This window comes from Lates calcarifer, linkage group LG1 (genome assembly GCF_001640805.2).
Source record: "Lates calcarifer isolate ASB-BC8 linkage group LG1, TLL_Latcal_v3, whole genome shotgun sequence".
NCBI classification, from domain to species: domain Eukaryota; kingdom Metazoa; phylum Chordata; class Actinopteri; family Centropomidae; genus Lates; species Lates calcarifer.
In genome coordinates this window covers 24,895,608-24,918,577 of record NC_066833.1, presented here as the reverse complement: position 1 = coordinate 24,918,577, position 22,970 = coordinate 24,895,608, and the positions used below count along the sequence as shown (strand labels likewise).

The 22,970-nt window shown below is 39.0% G+C and overlaps 2 protein-coding genes across 7 annotated transcripts; one reads left to right on the top strand and one right to left on the bottom strand.

Annotated features, from left to right (window-relative positions):
• Nucleotides 1–11: 11 nt before the first annotated feature.
• ormdl1 (ORMDL sphingolipid biosynthesis regulator 1) lies at nt 12–4,192 on the bottom strand. Of its 2 annotated transcripts, none has more exons than XM_018696670.2 (4): nt 4,046–4,192; nt 2,443–2,622; nt 1,241–1,392; nt 12–987 (listed from the first exon to the last, which is right to left on the bottom strand). In XM_018696670.2, exons 2-4 carry the CDS (start codon nt 2,614–2,616, stop codon nt 852–854), a joined length of 462 nt encoding a protein of 153 aa, XP_018552186.1. In that variant the 5' UTR covers nt 2,617–2,622; nt 4,046–4,192; the 3' UTR covers nt 12–851. The 2 variants fall into 2 exon arrangements, with proteins under 2 accessions (XP_018552186.1, XP_018552187.1); XM_018696671.2 differs by having other exon boundaries at nt 4,028–4,148.
• A 26-nt stretch (nt 4,193–4,218) lies between these two features.
• On the top strand, nt 4,219–21,221 carry pms1 (PMS1 homolog 1, mismatch repair system component). 5 transcript variants are annotated; one of them, XM_018696647.2, is made up of 13 exons: nt 4,219–4,359; nt 5,019–5,162; nt 5,359–5,541; nt 5,827–5,929; nt 7,521–7,684; nt 11,912–12,028; nt 14,231–14,353; nt 14,447–14,593; nt 14,721–15,550; nt 18,081–18,548; nt 18,761–18,891; nt 20,598–20,758; nt 20,853–21,221. In XM_018696647.2, exons 2-13 carry the CDS (start codon nt 5,031–5,033, stop codon nt 21,051–21,053), a joined length of 2,760 nt encoding a protein of 919 aa, XP_018552163.1. In that variant the 5' UTR covers nt 4,219–4,359; nt 5,019–5,030; the 3' UTR covers nt 21,054–21,221. The 5 variants fall into 5 exon arrangements, with proteins under 5 accessions (XP_018552163.1, XP_018552161.1, XP_018552160.1 ...); XM_018696645.2 differs by lacking the exon at nt 4,219–4,359 and adding an exon at nt 4,505–4,583; XM_018696644.2 differs by lacking the exon at nt 4,219–4,359 and adding an exon at nt 4,515–4,826.
• The last annotated feature ends 1,749 nt before the right edge of the window (nt 21,222–22,970 follow it).

Here is a 22,970-nt window from a genome sequence, read left to right as displayed (position 1 = left end):
GAGATGGAACATTTGGAGGGCACAAAGATTTTAATAAGATTAAGAACAAGAAATGAGAAATGAGTCATGAGAACTATGAGCTATGGCCAAACAAAGCAGAACTAGCTGCCTTGATGATAGCAAAAAGTCCTAATCTGAAGAGAGCAGCTACATAAGTGTAATTTTATCACAAAGACGCTGTAGACCTCCCTCACTAAACACTTAATCTGACAACAACAGTTTGTCTCAATTCTACATACAGGACTTTTATTTTAACATACAGGACATAACATTCACAAAAAAACTGTACATGAAAAACTTGCCCTGTTTTGATTGAATCACAAGTGAGAAATGATTCATATACCAAGGAAATCATGCAAATAAAGAGTACGACTCCATTCTTCACTCAGCATGAACTAGTTTGACCCATTACAAAATCAGAGTACCAATAAATGAGCCACAGGCTCCTATCCTTAGGAAGTAAACATCTTTGAAAAATACATTGGGACATCTTTTTGACTAGAAACAGACTCATACTCACACCATGTGAATTAAGGGCAAAGAAGAAAGAAAGAAAGAAAGAAAGAAAAAAAAAAAAAAAGTCAACCAAAAGCCTTGCTGATGCCTGGGCCAGCCCAGGTCTATGCAGGCCAAAAATACATCATTAAATATTCACATAAGTTAGTAATGCATATGGCATCTTGTCATCTACAAACATACTCCTGTGTTTGTTAAACATATCATCTTCAACCTGATAAATCTAACGACGACAGTGACATTTACACAAACTGTACGACTTAGCACACACACCGGCGGTACAGACTACATAGGAATTAATTTCGGTTGCTATGAGGTACAGCATTTACAATATCTTAATACTTGTTGATGCCAAAAATTCTCACTCCATGTAGCTGTGGCAGCTTGGGAATCAGGACGCTCAAAAGTGAGGCAGTGTTTATGACAAAGTGTGTTGTGTCATACTTTGTGTAGAAACTTGCCAGGAAGTATCTGTCGAGGAAAAGAAAGGGCTTAATTAAAAAATAAATTACATAGTCCTCCAATATAAGAACTATAGCAGAATTGAATAGATATAAATTTTATAAATTACAGCATTTTAGTTTCCAGGACTATTACAAAACATTTAATGCTATAGTCTAGTCATGATCAACGTTTTTTAAAACTGAGGATGAAATCCTTTACCACCTCAGTGTGGTTGAGTGGTAGTCAGTAAAGATAGAATCAAAGGATATCTAATACATACAGAATGATTGGGGAGATGGTGAAGAATTTTCTAGATGAAGTGAACTGCACGCCGTAGTCAAGCTGTTCCCAGTGTGTAAGAAGTCTGGCCTTCCCTTGGTCAGGGGTCTCAAAGGGCGTCCCTTTTACTGCATGCATAAAGACATACATTCCCTGTAGAGATAAAAGAGTCAACAGAGCAATAATGCAATAGAGTGTGTCAATAACCATTGTAGACTGATTAAATGCAGTGACCTTTGTGTTTTCACCACTATAACTTATGAAATTGATGTTAATGTGCAAGATATTTTCACAATTGATTGTGATGTTGTAGGTTTTAGCTGTTGTATCAAAGTCTGTGTTTCCTCTTCTCTGACAAATTAAAGATTAAAAAATACCAATTATGGGTTGGGTTACTGAAGGAGCTGCAGAATGTCTAAGGCAAAAAGAATGCAATGAGAAAACTCCCAACAAAAACAATACAGCTCCTGTCCAGTGCTTGTGGCGCATAGGCCCTTAATAAATTTATGCATCAAAAAAAAAAAAAAAAAAAACACAATTGTACACAAAGTTAGCTATCTCAGGAATGACACTCATTTTTAATTAAATGGACTGGAATTCAGCTTTAAATGGGAAACCTGCATTACAGGGGCAAAAGTCATAAAACGAGCATGCTGACATACAGCTACTGCAAAATCAGCACAATGCTGTTGTATTGTGAGGAAAACAATAGGCTATAGTTGACCTTAGTTGTTACTGTTAATAGCCCTCCATATTGGCTGTGATACACAATCCTTGTAAACTGCTTCGAGTTTGCACTATTCAATGATGTCACACACATTGACTTTGTTTCTCTACTTGAGGCCAGCCATGTAACAATGAAAGGTCAGTTTTGTCTACAGACCTTATGCGGAGTGGACGAATTATCATAATAGGTCACGCGTCAGGCTGCCACAAGGACAGCCTCCCCAAAATAGAGCACACTTTAACAAGCACACACAAGCACAGAAAAGGCAGAAAGAAACAGACACCAGGCTGTTTGGCAAAACATGCATGCAAGATTCAGCTGGAAGCTACATCTAACTTTTCCAAATGCTATCTAAAATACCCCTAAATCAAAGTAGTAAATTGTTTTTGCAGAGTGATTTGACAGTAATCTGAATGGCCTACTTTAGGTAGGTTTGGCTTTATGAACAACAGTGACTGTGCAAGAATGGAACTTACAAAGTTGTGAATGACATTAGTTAGAGTCCACACCACTGGCACACTGAAGAAGGGTATACTCAAGAGCACAATGTGAAGTATTCCCACACCAAGCGCATAGGTCAGCCAGATCCCTCGACTGTTCATTACCCGAGTGTTTGGGTTCACCTCACTGTGTGCCACACCCACATTCATTCTGGTCTGTGGACAGAAAAAAAAAAACATTCAAAAACCTTCACTTTAGTGTAATATTTATAGTTAGTCCTTCCCTCTTTCTAATTTACTGTAAGCAATTCCCATTAGAATGTTTTTTACTCATCGGGTAGCGTCAAGCTTCTTTGACTCTAATGCATCTGGAGATTGAACCTTAAATTGTTTTTCTGTGGTGTTGGTTACTGTTTTAATAATCATTTGTGGCCTCTTGCAAATAGGGCAAGGGTTTAAAATGTCCAGTCACTGTTTGTGGTAATATCCATTGTTCTAGCATTGATTGTTGAAGTTCTGAATTCTGTAATACTGTAATATTTTTACTCCTGTAAGAGTGCAACATGTAGGAGTGCACCATGTACAATTTTTTGTATAATAGACCTTTATTTTAAGTGGCAAATGACACCACCTGTTGGAGCCAATTGATATTATTTTTGGTACAAGTGGTAAAAATCACCAATGTAGCACTTTGCCCTCCATGCAGTCTAAATGTGGTAACAACAAAAACATCTTGTGCAATCTTGTTGAACTTTGCCCTGTGGCACACTTTCAGCTGCTAGACTGGATTAAAGTAAACGAACAAAGCTTATTTTTTGGTCATTAAAGGAGACGATGACTTAATTCTACATTCCCAACCAACAAGGCCAAAAACGTGCCAATGTGAAATTTAAGCTGTCCGTTTTCCTATTTTACCAGCCAAATTACATTTGGGTATTTGATAATTGTTTAAAAATATGTAGATGTAACAGTGTGAGTGAGGAGACTATATTTTAACGTATTTACCTAGTTTAATCTATGTTTTTGCCTAAAATCACATGAACCTTAGCATTGGGCCAATTGACCGTCCACAAACGCTAATAACTGTTAAAATTGGAATAACTGTGCTCATATCACTTGACAGACAGAAATTCAGGAGTTGATACATGAAATAGCAAATGCATATCGTCTGATAAACATGTCTGATAACAAAACCATTTACTCGTGGAAACTATCTGCAACGACAGGAATGACTGAGACACTTGGAAAGAACCCTTAAACACGATATGTCTAAAGCTACACAAACACACAAATAATTATCACTGGTTTAGGATAATTGCTGATTAATTTTTCTTGGCTACAGCGGGGCTGTTAAAGTAACCACATAAACAAGTACATGAGAGCAAACTGACTGCATATCTTAGTAACTTAACGTAAACAGACATGATCTATTCCGTAATATCTTGCATGCCTAGCTAAGCAGATGTGTAAACGTCCCTCAGACATGTTTTCGTTTCCAGTACATAGCCCGACCCAATCCATCACTATTCGTAAAACAACTTGGCTAACGTCATTGCGTAAATAAGAAACGTTAAGTAACATTTACTTATGTCGCTAAAAGTGTAAAATGAGACACACAAACCCAGCGTTGCAAACGTACAGGTAGTAGCGAGCAGTGGAGGTATTTCTACAGACGTGATGCTACTGAGAGAAATGGTTATTCCCCTTGTTAGTGTGTGTAGATCGGAGGTGCTGACAGCACGACGTAGACTGACCCGAGCGGAAGTAGACGAGGGTTCAACGCATATGGGAGAGGGCATTTCGTGCCCTCATTTATTTTCTCAGGCTTAGACGTACCCTCACAAAATCATTCGAAGCAGGCAGTTATGTTGAGATTTAGATTATCTGTGTTTACACTTAGGGTTATTCGGAGCCTGACTGTGCTTGGTTTTGGCACGGTAATCCTCCCGAAAGGTAGGTGTCTAAGTAGCCTGCTAAAACTTTGTTCCTGTTAGCTTTGACTCAGGGTAGAATTCAGTTAGTAGTTCTTTGCGAACCCGCCCACATCTCACCTCTAACCAATCAACGGGTAAAGGAGGGGGCGGGAATCAGATCTTTTCCGCCTTGTTGCTCGTGTCTGTTGTTTATGAAATATTCGACGGGGGTCTGCAGTTAAGTGAGCTTGTGAAAGACAGCATGTAACTATTAAGCTAGCTAACATTAATATTCAGTTTAATATGAGTTTGTAATGTCGCCACAGATGTTTAGACTAATTTGCATTTTTATTGCAAGCTATCAAGTCAAAGCAGGTCAAATGAATTGCAGAGCAGTTAGCTATCTAAAGTCAACTTACTGTTATTCAGAAGTTCACCGTGACGTGACGTTTCTCCCGTATTTAAATTGTTTTTCTCTAAATAATGTCTTGATTAAAAGAAGATGACGTGAGTGTCTTGTATTTCTCTAGCAGTGAACTAGCATTTGAAGCTATAGCTTCAAATATACCTGTTAATATAACCTTAACGGGTATCGTGCAGTATTCAACGTTTGCTTCAACCTCATGTTATGCTGTTGTTATGACTCAACAACAGAAGTAAAAATCTTTTTCTTTTTCTTTTTTTTAAATTTTCTAACAGATACCTGGAATCATGAAGCAGTTGCCTCCAGATACTGTACGGCTGCTGTCGAGCTCCCAAGTCATCACATCAATAGTGAACGTTTTGAAAGAACTGATAGAAAATTCCCTGGATGCTGGGGCTTCAAGCATTGACGTTAAACTGGTATGGCTAAAGTAAAGTACAAAAGTTATTTTGGAATGAAAAAATATAATGGGACTACCTATAGCAAAATCTGGACAGATGCCCCTGTCATTCGTTGTTTTGTGGCCCATTTACCAGCAACATTGTTGTTATGTTTGATAATACAATTTGCAGTTGCACTGGCAGTCACCCATACGTTTCAACTTTGCCATTACAGGAGAACTATGGTTTGGACCGGCTAGAAGTACGTGACAATGGCCATGGAATCAAAGCTGCAGACACTCCTGTAATGGCTGTGAGACATTTTACTTCAAAGATCTGTAGCCATGATGACCTGCAGCACCTGGAAACCTATGGCTTCAGAGGAGAGGCACTGGGGTCCATCTGTGCTGTAGCTGAGGTGATGTACTAAATAGTAAAGTACTAAATGACAGCAGTTATTAAATAACATATATACATGTCATATTAGAGGGAAAAAAAGACAAATGGGACAAATTGATCTACTGTAGTTGTTACATGTACTAATAACAAAGTTCATATAAAAGATAATTTATATCACTCATGCACATTTTACAGATGGCATGACTCTGTCATTTGGCAGTATGCGAATGTTAGGAATCAAATATACATCCTGGTTTATTACTGTCTATAAAGTGGTATGATGCTTTGTGCTGTTTCCCTTCAGGTGTCTGTCACCACGAAGACAGTGGCGGATGACATCAGCACCCAGTACATGCTTAACTTCACAGGGGAGATTGTCTCTCAGAAGCCGTCTCACTTAGGTCAAGGCAAGGCACCAGTAATTTTATCAGTCTTGTAGTGAGCAACAAAATCAACCGCAACTTTGAGACGAGGATACTGACAATTCTGTGAATTAATTTCTTTATCCCACTGAAGTGGAAATGGTTGCCATGTCACTGGCAGATTTAGATTTATTTATACACAAATTTAGATATTCTTTAGTCGATCCACCAGCAGTCACATTATTCTCTGTGCTGTCAGTATGAATTACTCAAGTACTATTTCTTAATACTCTGAATTTGGCACTCCATGAAAAAAATGCTGTCACGAGGGAAAGAGAAATGCAGGCACTCGTAATTGTTTTTGCCAATCAGTCTGCACTCAATAATCCATCATGAAGTGAAAACATGTTTTTAGAAAGTTTAGGAAAATTTCTAAAATCACAAACTGAAATATTTCATTCACAAAAGTTTTGAGACCCTTAATTCAGTACTTTGCGGAAGCTCCTTTGGCACCAACCACAGTTTCAAGTCTTCCTGTTTAAGTCTTCAAGCATTGCACACCTGGGTTTGGGCAGTTTATCCCATTTCCTCGTGGCTGATCCTCTCAACTTCATTGTCATGCTGAAGGTGAACTGTTATACCAGTCTCAGGTCATGTGCACTCTGGAGCAGGTTTTCTTCAAGGACCTCTCTGTATTTGGCTGTGATTGGCCCTACTGATGAGTAGCACCCCCCACAGCATGGTGCTGTTAGCACCATGCTTCACTGTAGTGATGTTTTGCCCAAAGGGTTCAGGTTTTGACCAGACAGACAATCTTTTCACTCATGTTGTCAGAGTCCTTTAAATACTACTTTGCAAACTTTAAGCTGTTTTATCACATGCCTTTTACTCAAAGTGGCTTCCATCTAGCCACTCCACCGTAAAGAGTGTGCTGTTGAGATCGTCGTCCTTCCTGCAGGTTCTCCCATCTCTGCAGAGGACTCCTGAAGCTCACTTTTAGGTTCTTGATCACTTGGTCAGGAGACCAAGGCCCTTCTTAGTCGGTTACTCAGTTTAGCCAGACAGCCAACCTTAGGAAGAGTCCTGATAATTTCAGACTTTCTTCCATTTCACTCCTGGTAACAATCAAAGCTGTAGAAAATTATATCCATGCCCTGTTCTATACCTCGCCACAGTTTTATCATGGAGGTCTACAGAGAGTTCTTTGACTTCTTGGTTTTTGTCCTGACCTGCAGAGAGACCTGTGAGACCTTTGTTCAAAACAGGAGTGTCTTTCTAAACCACGTCCTGTCTAACAACACAATAAAGTATGCAAAACATGATCTGGTCTATATACTGTTTGAAGTCACTCTACATCATTGGGCTCTAAGACAAATTCTTTTCCTGCTGTGCAAGTCCTGATTGGATACAGTTGTTCATTAAAAAAAAAAAAAATAAATAGTAAGACTACATCTCTGTTAAGAAAACCATTTGTTGCTTATTTACCCTGAAAGTTTTCAGAATTATTCGTACTTTGACAAATACATTTTGGTGTCCGTGCTGATGCAGTCCACAACTGCATCCTTCAGCCTTGTTGTAGGAATGTAAATTCTACATCCAAACCTCTTGCACACCTCTGTTCTTTTGTGTTTTTCAGGTACAACAGTGAGTGTATTGAAGCTTTTCAAGAATCTTCCAGTGAGAAGGCAGTACTACTCTTCTACCAAAAAGTGCAAGGAGGAACTGAAAAAAGCACAAGACCTGCTGATGGCATATGCCATTATAAAACCTGACTTGAGGCTCACGCTTGTTCACAATAAGGTCAGAAACTCTTCCTCACTTTTCAGATTTAACCAAGTCAGGCGGAAAATATGTGTCAAACTTTCACCGTTGAATAAGTGCAAAGTACAGCCTGCAAAGTAAAATTTACTATGAAGGCTTATTGATAGTCTTTGAACTATCCTATTACCAATTAGTCAAACAACTTGTATTTTAAAGCAATACGCAATGAAAAGGTTCTCCAGCGTGTTTCAAACACTAACTTCTTGTGGGCTTCTAAGGTGGCTCTAAAAAGCTTCTAATTTATATCACAAAAAACTGTAGCAGTAGTCAGCTTGGTTTCAAGTCAGTTACAGTGGAATCTGCAGTGGTAAAATGTATCAATGGTAACATTTATCAAAATGTCCTGAAAAATTCAGCATGAACCATCTCTCTGCTGTGAGTTGGCATCATCAGGGTGTTCCAAGCAGTCGTGGTTTCATTAAAATATGACTAAATGCACCGCTGTATCACACTATCCACAACCGGCACCAACAGATACAGGTTGTGTTTGTTTTGAACCTACTGTGCATAATGATGGCCATGATCTTATATTTCACAGATTTTATCTTCATAATGGAAATAATTCAAACTGTTAAAAGCATAAGTGAATCTGCTGAAATTACAAACTTTTAATAGTCATTTAAGCTTATGACGCTCAAAAAAGATTTTTTCTGGAGCATGGCTTTGACTTTTATCCCCTCTACAACAAAACTGAACTGTGGGATTTGTTGGGTCTCTCTCTGTAAATACCTATTTTAAAGAGTACGGTCTAGACCTGCTCTATATGAAAAGTGCCTTGAGATGACTGTTGTTGTGATATGGCGCTATATAAATAAAATTGAATTGAATTGAATTGAATTGAATTGAAACCAATGGGTAAAGAACAAATTTAGGTTTTAGTGGTAATGAAGTCTGTTCTGAAAAGTGGCATAAATCCTGTTCATACAGTATGTATTACCACACACACAGCAACCGCTAGGTGTCCTCATTTGTCTTCAAATGACTGAACATCACTGTTTCAGATGCCTCATCAGTTTCTGTTAATATGCTGCAAGCATCTATTGTATAGTGTCACATTTATGGCAACATCACTGATAACAATGACGTGTAAAACCACTGAACACGTCTGTAAGATTACATGCTATGTAAGATTGGTGCCAACATAGGAACTTTATTTAGATCTTAGGGGGAAAAAAGATTGATGCTTGACTCCATCAAATTTATGGTTCTCAACATTTTTGATACTGCTACTACTCCTTCTACTACAAATAAAAACAATAATATACATATTTTTTTCTTCAAATATATTTTTATTGAGCATTTTACTTGATACATGACACAGTTTGACAATTATATTGAGTCAAAGGATAGTTTGTACCAGTTGACATTCAATTAAAAAAACTAAGAATTAAGCAACAGCATTAACAACAAGATTAATGAAAGAGTGGAAAAGACTTAATTATAATAATGATGATGATAAGACTTAATAATTCCACCCAATTTAATATTTCACTTGTATGATATATTGGTGTTAATGTAAATGGTCTCCTAAGCTTACATTTACAAGGTATGCACAGCTTCATTTGATGGTAGAGTTTGGTGTTTGTGCCTCTTTAAAGATTCTCTGTAAAATGTGTGAAGCCCTTAAATGGAAAGTTACAAAAGCTTGTCCGGTAAATTGTTAATCAAACCAAATCAAGTTATTATGAGTGAAAAGACTCCTTTGTGTGTATGTGTTTTTTAAAGGAATAGCCCAAGCTTCTGGACAGCTTTTCTAAATAATAAAATGTTATGTAAACAATTTACGTGCAGTAGTTATTCATCAGACTTTTTAACTACTTATAAAAACATTTGTTGTACCTGTAAACATACAACCTTACCTGATCACAGAAACAGTTATGGCAGTAACTAACATTTCTTTTCATTATTGGTTAATGAAAATAACCAATCCCCATGAAAAATCCCCATGAAAAATCCCCATCACAATTTCCTAGAGCCCAACATAACGTCCTCAAATTACTAGTCTGATTGTCTGATCCATATTCCAGAACCCATAAAATGATATGAACAATGATATAACAGAAAAGCAGAAAATCTGCACATTTGAGAATCTGGAACCAGAGTATTTGGCAGTTACTTGATAAATGACTTAAATGATTAATTATCAAAATAGATTTACTAATTAATCAATCAGCTCAAGGACATTTAGGGATAAAATGTGTTAACCAGTGTACTCTACCGACACTCGTGTGGCTTTAAGGTCCCCCGGTGTTTTGAAGTTATTCTGTTAAAAGTAGATATTAGCAAAAATGAAATATGTTAGTATTAAATATTAATATTTAAAAATGTTAAATATTAAAACCTTAAAAGCAATCAATTAAGCACTCTTAAATTCTAAAACCAGCAGTCTATAACTATAAATCTGGCAAACATCACTGTAAGACTGCACTGTGCAGTGTTCAAGGAGATGCCAGAGAACTCCAGGGCAACAGCTACAGACCTGTGGGCTGTTATTTTACCAACTAATATCTGTGTACCTAAATCCACAACAGTAGATGATAGATTATTTTTATTATTATTATTGAAGGTGTGGAGGGAACCTAAGACTACATGAGGAGTAAATCTACAACATACTGTGTATCTTAAACCAATGAACTGTTTGAATTGTGGCAAAATCCCTAAAATGCTCATATATCATTACAGCCACACCTTGAATCCACAAGGATTAGTAATAATAGTCATGATTTTTCCTTCCATCATTAAAAACTCTTGCAATATTGACAGTTAAGTGTTTTCTCCTGTGGGGTGCTTGCAAATGCCTGTTAGAAAATGGAAACAGCAAAAAACAATTACTTAGTTATTGGTTGAGGTGGTTCACAATAGAAACAGAACTAAATATACCAACACACATACCAAAATGATGCCTCATGTTCCACAAGGTCTAATTTTGTTTACATAATTTAGATTAATCAGAATTAACCATTGATTTAACCATCCGTCATTAGTGATCGTCACTTATACTCTGGTTGCTTGTTTTTGTATAAATAAGCATGTTTATAGGCCAGCTTTATTTAGTCACTTTTTATCACCTGTCCCTTGAGTCGTTCAGGGTTGCAAACTTTTGGTGTACGCAAAACAATAGCCAGTTATTGAATTTTGGTTTGTTCCATTACATAAGATTAGATTAATCAGCAGTGGAATTATTTAGCCGTTGACATTTCCATCCCTTACACCATTTCAGACCACAGCTAAGCGTAACTGTCAGGTGCCCCAAACACAAATATGGCTGACTGTGAACTCTGATTTGGCTGATTATGACGCCTGAGTAAATTGCTGAACACAGCTGCAGGCTTAACCCCAGATTCTGTTTCAGGCTGCAGCTAGTTTGTACACAAGCGTATAGGTGGTGTGGGTCACAGAGGGGCCACACGACCACACGTTTAAATTTCATAGAAATTGGTTTCTAGGTTGTCAGGTTAGCGTAGTGAATCCATTTCCCACAAGCAGCACTCAGTTGCCCCTATCCTTTATCTCCAACTCTGCTATTTGGCTGTGTCGTGTTTCACAGCTTCTTCAAGAACTGTTTACAGGAGTGATCCATTTACATGTGCCAGATTGTGTATTTAATAGCTGAGGCATGCCCTGCAACAGGGTGCATGCTTTTAGAAATCAACACCGAGGAGATATATTCACTGGTAGACACAAACTACAAGCCCAGTCATAGGTGTCAACATATTTTGTACCCAAACTATTTTCTGATCTGATATGATCTTTTCTGTCAAAAATTTTGTTTCTCAAGTTTGCCATCAAATGTGATGTGTTTACATTTTTTGAGATGTCATTTTTTTTTACTTTATTGATGCTTATGTAATATTTTCTAAAATTACAAAAATCTATCAGGAAAATAATGATTAAAGTTAATTTTGTCCTCCAAATGTACCATAATTTGATGGTATTGTGTAATCCATGAACAAAATCATAGTGACTGATATATCATATCTTTTATATTCTCAGCCCTCAGTTTTGACATAGACTGAGCTTTAAACATTAAAACGGCAGTTTTTGTCCATCTCTTGCTGAATCACACAACAAAACATATGAACAAAATATATGAACTACAGATATACTGGCAGCGTGTTGGCCTAGTTACTATCTTGACAGGTGTTTATGCAGTGTGATTCACCTGATGTGGACTCATGGAAGTTGACTGGTGTCATATTGTTCCAGGTGGTGGTTTGGCAGAAGGCCAAGGTGGCCGATCACAGAAGTGCCCTCCTTGCTACACTGGGGCCCAGTGCTGTTGCCAACCTGCTCCCTTGCCACCATCACCAAGAGCAACCAGAGGTTAGTTAAGGGGAAAAATGCAGAGATGAGAGAAAAATGGAGCAGTTTTATACAGGATAGATTAGTTTATGTGTTCTTTCCTAGCAGAAATACATGTACATTAGTGAAAATAAAATTACTTCAGATTTTCTAGAAGTCATTTTGAAATAGTTAACCCTGTCCGACTGATAGCAACGTGCTACGTTTTCATATGGTATGTAGGCCTCCTGTTAACACGTTTCGGATTTCATGGTCAACTGTTATTTTTATTGTTTCACATGGACCATTGCTCAGCTGGACAAAGTCACCTTTGAACATTGTAACAAACGATGTAGTGAATGTGAAAAGACTACATGGAGAGCATTGCAATCTGATGGATGAGCGTCACAGGCACATAGCACGGCTGAGCTGGCACAGAGCCGCACGCTACCCCTCCCACCTCATGCACACACCTTGCACTCTTTGCTCTCATACTGTGGCTCCCATGCCACTTTGCCCTTCATTATGGAGCCATTACAACAACAATTCTATCCTAAAATGACATGTCTTTTAGTCTCATTTTGACTCAAAATCCAAATCAAATACAATATTGTGACATGTGGTTGACATAATGTAACTTAATTTGTGTCAGGAATGTTCTGTCAGTGTCTGACATTGTGCAACACTGGTGCAAAAAAAAGAAAAACTTAATTAGAAATAGGAAAGGAACTTGAAAACAAGTTTTCAATAATTTGGTTTGTATTGGAAATGAATGATGATGATGACTCAGTGACATATTTGTTTTACTTTAAGAATTTTAAAGGTCTAATTTTAACTGTCAATACTTCATTTAATGCCTAGTTAAGATGGATAATTTTTGCAGTGCAAATTAGTGCATGCACGTTATACTTGACTGTGAGCTAATAACCTCATCAGGAACGCCTGGTCTCAAGCCAGCAAATGTGGTCAGTTGGTGGCTGGCCAACTATTTCTTTGCCCTTTTCTCTTGAGTTCTTTCCTGATGAAGAGTGAATTATTTTTGTTAGCTAAGCTTTGCTGTGCTGATCGTAATTGAATTACTGTCGAGCGGTAACTTTCTGCTTGGTCACGGTAGGTGTCATGTGGCTCGTACCTGCTGCCAGGCTCCCAACTAATCTAGTCTGACAGATATGGAGCAGCCCTTTTCACCCTGTTTCTCTCTCATTTTCCTCTTTGTTGTTGTTATTTTGCTGCTGCACTTTGGTGCCCAGTTATGAGAACAACCTTTCACCTTTTCCTCTTACTCCCTGTAGCAATGAAAGAGAACTTTTCTCCTCTTTGTCCCCAAGACCAAAGCTTAGTGATCAAGGGAACCAGGTTGACAATTTCACCGGGGCCTCGCTTGGGGAGAGTCGTAAGAGCTATTCCTCTGCAGAACAAAATGTGACATTGGTTTTTGGCAGCATGACTACACATAGCCGTGGCCCTTTGGGGCCAGAGGTGCCAGTCGTGCTCCCATAAAGTGACCCTAATGAGCAGAAATAGAGAGAAGCATATGTGCCATGACCTGAAACAGCAGTTCATTTATTAACTTCATTGGCGTGCATTGCTGCTAATAATGAGCCCTAGGCCATGTGGAAAAAAAGCATAGCTATTCTCTGTTTGCAATCTGTAGAACATTAACAGCTTTCCGTAATTTCTTACTAGCTTACATTCATAATGGAGTTTCAAGTATAGTTGTTCAGTTTTCTGCAGAGTCATCAATTTTAGCTCATGAGAACTCCCTCTGGTGGGATTTTAGGTGAAAGGTCATCATATATGATGCAGATTTTAATAGAAAAATGTCTACCACCAGCTTGTTGCACATGTTCATAATGAAGTCTGCATGTAGATACACATAAAAGGAACCAACAAACTAAGGCACCTCATTGCCTGTCTTTCTTGTTGTCAACACTGCCATCGCAGAGTTTATGCAATGTCCAAGTTTCGAAACAAGTAGTTGCACTGTTTGTGACATGCCAGCTGCTGAGCATGTCAGTGTGAAAGTTTTTGCAGAATATGGAACTTTCATTTCAGAAACTTGAAGATAAGTCAATTCTTCTATTACAGCCATTATTTGTTATGTAATGTAATGAATTTTCTAACTTTTTTTCCTGGTCAGTAGTGGGACACAAAAATTGACTAATTTCAGAACTCTTGTTGTTTGACATTTATGCTTATCTTGTGTCGGATTGTTAATATTATCATTATTTGTATTTTATTCAGATCTTTTTAGAAGGCTTTTTTCCAAAGCCTGGGGCAGATTACTCCTCTACAAGCTCATCTAACCCTGACAAAACATTTATATTTGTCAACAACCGACCTGTTCACCATAAAGATATTATGAAGGTAGAATAATTTTACATAAATCAGTTCAACCAACTTTATACATAGAATATGTTTTCTTGCTTCTAACACACATTCTTTGATTCTTTTCACCAGTTGCTGCGTCAACATTACATTGCTCAGTACCCGGATGACCCAGCCCGCAATCGTTATCCCACCCTCGTGCTTAAAATTAGTGTTTCACCCTCTTCACTCGATGTCAACCTGACACCGGACAAAACCCAGGTTCTTCTCCATGAGAAGGTATCTATGAAATTTAAGTCAACATCAATTGAATATGAAGTGTATTTCATCAGACTTATGGGCTAGCTGAGAAGATGTGATTGGAAATTAAACTCTGTGTACCATCTGTCACCTGTCTTACATTTAGGAGGCTGTGCTCACTGCAGTAGAGGCATTGCTTGTTTCTCTCTATGGCTATCGGACTGGTAGTGACCCCCCAGCTGACAAACAGCTTGGCCATGAGATATCTCCCTTGCCATCTAGTCCTTTGCAGACTGATGTTTCACGACTTGTCATTGAGCAGAGTGTAGAGATGGATGACAGTGTCACCAACCACAGTGGTAAAGAGGCACCTAAACACAGTGACACAGCTCTGTCAACAGCAATAAGCACTGATGCTTCGCTGGATCGTCAGACCTCAAACAGCAGCTCTTCATCCTCTGTAGCAGAGGACTGGATTGTCAACCAAATTCCAGCTGGACTTGAGTCGAACTTTTCTCTTTATAATGATGAAATGGCTCAGAGCTGCACTCAGACAATAGAAACAGGTTCAGAAAGCAAATGTATGGAGAGACTTGAGGACAGTGTGGTGTCAGCAGCAGACAAGAGCAAAGACCAGTTACTAGCCGAGGACTGGAGTCGGGGCACAGCTCTGACTGACCCCTTATCACGAGAACCCCTGCAGCCCGTCAAAATCCATCAACCCTCGAAGCACAATCATTCTGGCTCAGATGAGTTCAAGAATCCAAGCAGCACAAACAAAAAGATGTTCAATGCCATAACAGAGAAGCGGGCCGCTCTCACAGCCTACGACCTGATCAGCAATCGTGCCATGAGGGCACCGCTGTCTCCCGCCGCCCTGTTCGAGAAGGAGACTAGAGCTGAGGTCCTCAGGGAGAAACCCACAGCCAGCCTGCAGGATATCAGTGGCGCTGTTCACGAGAGGTGGAAAAATCTGAGGGAGGAAGACCGTAAGAAGTGAGTTTCCAGACCTTCACCTTTCCAAGCGGTTGTTTCCATTTCTTATTTGCAAGGCAGCAAGAGGGGGGAAAGTTTGACCTGTCATTTGCATGTGAAAAGCCTAGTCTGGAAATTTTGTTGATATGAGCTGTGTTTCTAATTTCCAGACAACTGTGCCTAATAGGGAGCTAGGTAGACAACATTTTCCGCAGTACAACAGGTACCACTAATGATGAAACGTCCTCTGTTTCCAAAGTATTTCATCTATCCAGAGAATTCCTGTCTCATTTGTCTTTTTTGTGGCTGATTTTAGTTAACATGTATTCAACAATAAATCAAATTAGGATTTTTTTCCCGTAATTGCAGTAGTCCCTAAACATAGACATCAATAATGTCACTAAGACAAGTCGAGATACTAATTTAATAGGAATTGAGTGATATGAAATGGTGTTTACTCATTTGGAATTAGAGACCCTAACATAAAATTAATATTGACATGTCCTGTTTGCAGTTTCACACAAGTCTCTTTGTCCATTTAAAAATCTCACCTACACCTACTTCCTAAGTAGTGTCAGGAGTGACACATAGTTGGCTAGTCAAGAACAGAGTTGGCGCAGAACGGATGGAGGTAATGAGTGTTTGTGTTTGACCCTTGCTCCCCTCAGAGCTGAAGGATTTACATTAATGAAGGTAAAACAGGAATGGAGTTATTTGCAAAAAAACAAACAATAAATAGCAACACAGTGATCAGATGAATGTGCATTTTTGGTATAATAGTGCGTCATTTTTCAGGCTGCGTGCCTCTGACTCTACTCTGAGAACTAAGTGCATAAAACATTAATAAAATGGTGCTGTTAGCAGGTCAGAAAGCACAGCCCAACTCACAGACTTAACTTTTTCGATTGATTGATTGATTTGATTGATCAAAACCAACTATGAAAAAGGAACACAGGTAAATCTTATCAAGCAGTCATTAGTATCCTCTAAAATGGTCCGGATACACATGGACACATCAGTAAAAGAAAGAACAAACTGTGCTACCGTCTGATCTCTATCCGCTGAGCTACTCAGCTAGCATCATGGAACAACACAATTATACTGTGCTGAAAGTGCTTCAACCCAATTATGTTAGATTACTGCATACCAATTTGAAGTAATTGCATGGTTGGAAAATGTGTATCAGCAGTATTTGGGGCCCTATACAAGGTATGGAAGAGCGTATGGAAAAAGACATCTGTTTAGAATCCTGCCTTGCTGTGCTGCTGTCTTAAACATGAAATAAGATGTGGCATGTACTTGGCTCATTCAGCTCTACTGTTAAGTGGAGGTGAATGTTCATGAAACAAGTTATTTGAATAATAGAGTGCTTAAGTTAAGGCCAGATGCTTAACATATGAAGATCTATGGAAACATGAGTTGACAATTTTGCTGAGGAGGGGACTCTATATAGATCATATTCTCAACATGTTCTCTGCATGTACATTGGGAAAAAGTTGTTTCTCGGTATCTAAATTCTTATTTTTAAACATGCTGTTCTTGGTAGACAACAACAGATGGCAGCTTAGCTGCCGTGCTACAAAGAAGAAATAGCTAAAAGACACAAAGTATCCTGGAATTATGCTTCTCCAAAGGTACACATCATCGTCTCTACAGATCCACGCAGAGAGGGGTGTTATGGGTAACAAAGCTGCGCAAAAGAGCCTGAAATCTCAACAACATGTTGTGCATAGGTGTGCAACAAGCAAGTTGAGTCAGCTACTGTAAGGACACAGGTTCAAAACTGAGATGAAAACCACTGTTAAAGTACTAAATTCTAGGGTAAAGGCAATTTCCACATGGTCCTAGATGGGTCCAGCTTTGCAGATTTGCACCTGTCCTGCACCTGCAAAGCTCGGTACCAGAACCAATCCTTTACCCACACCCACTTTATCTGGACCCGCTTTGACCCCTTAATATGTCCTGTAATTTGACCCATAACCCATAATTAATTCATTTAATTTTAATCAATTTGATTTAACCCCCCACCCCACCCCTGATTGTGTTTAGGCATGGCTTGCATGAGCTGGTTTGAGGTTATCTGCCATTTTGCATAATGCACTGTCCCTTTCAGATCTGCAGAGCACTCACTCAGTGAGCTCAGTTGCTTGTTGCTGATGTAATGCAGACTGACGCAAAGCTAACTGATGAAAATGCGAAAATCATCTGTCCACATATGGCCCATACTTTCACAAGTTGATTTAATGCTGTTTAAACAACTACCATACATAACCTAGACATCGAAGGGGTACTCCACAGATTTAGTGTTCCACTTCTGCAAAGTTGGTGTCTGACAAGAGACATTGGAAAAAGAAATCAAAGCAGCAAAGGCAGAGATACCCTGGCTTTTACCTCCTACTATGGGTCAATGTCCAAAAACACTTGATCCTCCTGTTCCTGTAATGCAACTCAGTAGCATCTAATGGCCACTTAAATTCCATACCTCCTGTTTGTTTGTTATTGATTAAACAAAGAGGGTTGTCGCTAACTGTAATTTGGTTGAACTCTGCAGGTATGAGGAGAAGGCAAAGAAACACCTAGAACACCATGACCAAAGGACCAAGTTAGCCTCTGCTGAGGGCCCCAGAGAACTGAATGTGAGCACCTCAAGGAGCCATTTGCGCAGCCAGAAACGCAAGGCCCCGCAGTCCAACCAGCAGCTGCTGGACGAGCTGTTCTCTGCACAGCCCCAAAAGAAGATGAAGAGCCCTGCACCTAAGCCGTCACAGCCCCTCCCCTGCAGCGTGCCTGCCCTTCGGCTGCAGCTTCAGCGCCTCTCATCCCAGAGCAGCGCAGCGCCACGGGGCCTCCATCTTGTAAACCGACTGGCCTCTCAGAGCGCCTGGGTCATTTTATGTGGTCAGAGGCTCATGTTGTTAAACCCATTTCGAGTGGAGGAAGCCTTGCTGTTTAAGAGACTTCTAGAGAATAATATACTTCCAGCAGAGAGTCTGCAGAACCCTATACAGTTAACAGATGGGTAAGGTATCACTCACCTCTCACTAGCAAAATGCCAACCTTGACAAATTGTTTTCCTTGTGGAAAACTGCACACTCATCCAATTTCCTTACATGTTTTAGACTACTTTTAAGACAAACAAATCCTAATACTTGGTTTCTATTAAGACTTATCTAATGTATGAAAATACACTGTTGTGTGTTTGTGTTGTATCCCCCTGTCTCTCTTTCTTAGAAGTCTAGGGGGAGCTGAATATACTGATGCTTTGTGCAACATGGAGAAACAAAGCCCTGAGCTGAACGGACAGATTGTCTTCTCTGATCCCAGGCTTGTAGCTAATGGATTCAAAATCAAACTCACTCCAGGTACATTGTAAATTAAATTTTGGTGTGATGTTATATGAGGCAGGCCAATATGAATGCAACTGACTGAACATTCATCATCCAATTATGTGGCATGACCCTCTGAACCTGTTAACAGTATAGTAGCGCACTAAACAAAGGCACCATAGTACAACATAGAAGTCTACACCCGATCAATCAGAAAACAAGGCTTTCTTATTTTTTGAGTCATGCTGTTTAAAGGTCTAATGGATTGTTTAGTTTTATTTAACAAATGTTGGTGCCATTTCCTATCATTAATGTCATAGTTCACTTAAAAATGTCAAACGTACAGTCCCCAGTAACTGGATTACAAGCAATTATTTCTGACAGAGTTTCTGTGTACTGGATTAGTTGTGGATAAGACAAAATAATATCCCATTCCTTCAACAAATCCATCCATCATGGAAAACAATGGATGATGAATAGAGAAACAGGATTTTGTAGATAATTACAGAACAGAGATATAGGACCGGACAACTTAGTATGTTTTTTTAATTGCAAGCTTTTCCTTTGTAGTAGATTTTAACAAGATTAATAACTTCGACATATTCCAACAACTCAGTCATACAGTATATACACATTAACCACAACGCCTTTATTCACACACATGTACAAGAGAGTAAGGTTTTGCAACACCAATTTTAATATTGATAAGTCTAGACCGACAGATCATTCTGATAATACAGTGTATAATACAGTATCAGTGTAGTTTAACCTTGTATACTGTTGTAAATAAAATAAGTCAAATGGAATGGTAGTGTAAATTACAAACATAATGTAAAAAATAAGACCGAATAATTTCCTAAAACATATTTTTATTTGCTCGTTCATCATCATTGTGACATTACTTGTCACTGTACTGTGTGCTGTTCGCTTGCAAAGGCTATACAGTGTCCAGTGAAATTTGGTTGTTTTTGTTGCTGGAATGGTTCACCTCAGTTGACACTGGCTCTTTGCCCAACAGCGTGGTCTCACAGTAGGTTTGTACCCCAGTGTGCAGGTGATGAGAATGGTTGCCCTTTAAGAAATTCAAGGAATTTTCATTTGGCACTGCCTGCCTCGGTCGGTGTGCATGGGACTGAGGGTGGCAGTGTATATAAGATGGTTTTGTTGCACAATCTCTGCTGAATATTGTTTATTCTCTAAAATTTGTGTACAATATGTGCAGTTACTGTCATTTTAAAAATAGAAATTAATGTTTAAAAACAACATATATCTGCATGGGTTAAATATGTTGCTAATACAAATAGGAAATTTATTATTGTCAGTTGTTGCTCTGTGTATGATTTTTTTAACAGCAAATGTACTGGACTATGTAGTCTTGCACAAGCAACACAACCAGCATAGTCATATTCAATAAATATTATAATTGTCTCTGCATCTCCAGTTTAAATTTTTCTTTCTGACTTCATTTTGCATCCAAAGTCATGTATCAGAAATATAAATTGTCCATGATTTGCAGTATTTCCTCATGAAATGAGAAGCCATCATTCTTCCACCCTACAAGACAACTTCCTTCCAGTCTGCTGGGGCTTCTATTAGTCATTTAACACTCCATTTGGCCCTTCGCTTGTTTGACTTGGTCATCAGTCCGGCCGTAAACCACAGTATTTATTTATTATTCTTTCCTGGAGATAGTAGTAGCGTCTGGAGTATATTAATCCTTGTTTTCTGCTTGTTTTGGCCAGGCCTCACGTCAGCCGAGAGACATCTGGAAGTGACAGCAATGGCAGACTGCGTGCCTTTCCTTGGTCTGGAGGACCTCAGGGAGATCCTGACTGCAGTTCTTCACAGGAAGGCCAGGACTGTGCAAGAGTGTCGGCCACTTAAAGTCACAAACTACCTACAAGTGAGAGATGCTATGAATGGAGAATAAGAATGGCATCACTGAAGTATTTTGTTTTGTTTTATCAAATATCTAAATTGTGACTTTTCCCTCACAGGGTGAAGCTGTACGACTTGTCCGTCAGCTGCCTACAAATTTATCCAGGGAGGATGTGGAGGAAACCCTTCTACGGATGGAACAGCAGCTTGGCGAGAACAACCATACCTGCATCCATGGATGCCCATTTCTCCAACACCTATCTGAAATCCCTTCCACAGACCAGGAAGCTAAGGCTTTGCTGAGGCCTTTAGAGCTATAAAATTGTAGTCACCTTACTGAAAAATCACAGCAGTGCTACATGAAACAGCGTCTCATTTCATTGCAGCTGATTTTTCTCAATGTAGGCTGCCTGATTTGTTTCCATTTCCCTAAAATGATGTTTGACTTTGTTACAACCAGAATATAAAAATAAACATATTTTTCTACATTTTGTGCTTTTATCAGGCATTATTAACCATTTTGTGAATACCTTACAAATATGTAAATAATTGGTTAAGAAAATGGGCAAAAATTCCTTCACTGGCTGAGAAAGTCTTGATGAGGTAAACAGGCACTGTTATCTCAGCATCTACTGTTGTATGGCCATTTGAGCAACTCACTTAATACATAGATTTGATAGAATGATGGTGTTAAGGAGAAATAGTCCTGCCATAGATATGTTTTTACAAAGCTGGTAAAGCTTTCTGAAACCTTGTTGTAATGCGTTTTGTTAGGCATTTGGCATATTTCTTGCAAGTGTAAAAAAAGACATTGCTCTTATCTCTCTACAGTTTCATGGTGCATTGAAAGCCAATAGCATTATTCATCAGGTTGTTTGCAACATAAACAATTAAATGCTCTCATTTCAACCCCAGTTTTGTCAGTTAAATAATAATAATAAAATGGGCCAGAGGATTCAGTGATGTTGAGACATTTTTGTGTGGTATCAAGTACGGCCAGCCTAACATACAGCTGTGTAATTGAAATTAACATTTACAGCAAAAGAAAAACTGTTTTATTTAGCTTTACAGCACCAGTAGCACAGCAGCACAGCACAGTCTAGTTCAGAAGCAGATGATCCCTTTTGAACTGTTTGAGTCATATATTTAGTGTTTTGGTTTTGTAGACTGATTTCTTGCATACTTTGCATTTTCTTGGATTAACAACAGCAGTCTTCAAAATGCAGTGACATTTGATTCCCTGACTTGATTTCAGTCCAAAAGCCAGAGTATCTTACTACCACTAAGCCTTATTGTGGCACCATTGAAATGGGTATTGGCAAGCTCCAAGCCAGAGATGCACTGTGCCAGCTACTACCCATAATTCTTTTCCCTCAATTAGTGCCAGCTGCTCGGCCTTTAGTATTGACAGATACTTGTATATTATCCCTGGCTGCATTAAATGCTTCAGAGATTTGCACTGTAATTTCAACCACAAAGTTTAGCAAATCCTTGACACTGCGCTAACTCGTAGTGGTGCCACTTCCTAAAGACATTAGTCTATTACTGCATCATTCTGGTGTTAAGAGTTGCTCGTGTTTTCTTGTGGGGAAACTAGGTTGTGCTCAACAACCAAAAAAAGAGGGGGCCGGCAGACACTTAAGTGTGACAGTGTATGTTTTTTTTTAATAATATAATTTCTTAATTTTCAGTAGACTTCATGTAATAAAATGTGGTTGTATCTCAAAAACGGATGTATTAGAAGAATATTCAGTTTTGTCAGTACATAAGTATTGACTGTGATTTGATCACACATGGATAACGGGAATACGTATAGCCCCACGAGGTTTTCACTCATCACCTTTTCATATGGACACTGAATCCCACCACAGGGAAAAGTGCAATCTGATCATTCATCTTATCATAATATTATAGTTAGGACCGTGAAAGGTCAAACCACAGCACACGTCTTGTTTTACGTGGCCTCTGCTGAGGGAGCCCACAGATGGCTTCAGCATTGCTGCAGGGCCAACACTCTACAAAGTGCCTCTGGGAAGGGGGATAAATGCCGGTGAGGACCCCTGCCCCCTCCTTTCACCCTCTGCCCCCCAGCTTTCTCCCCCTCACTCCCGCATGGACTCTTGTTCTAAACGTCTCACTGTTGGCTATGTGCTCCTCAGTTGCTTGTTTCCATAAATGCGTGCAGCAGCAGAATCTACTCTGTACATGCTGCCTTTGGCACCCAAGGGGCATATCAG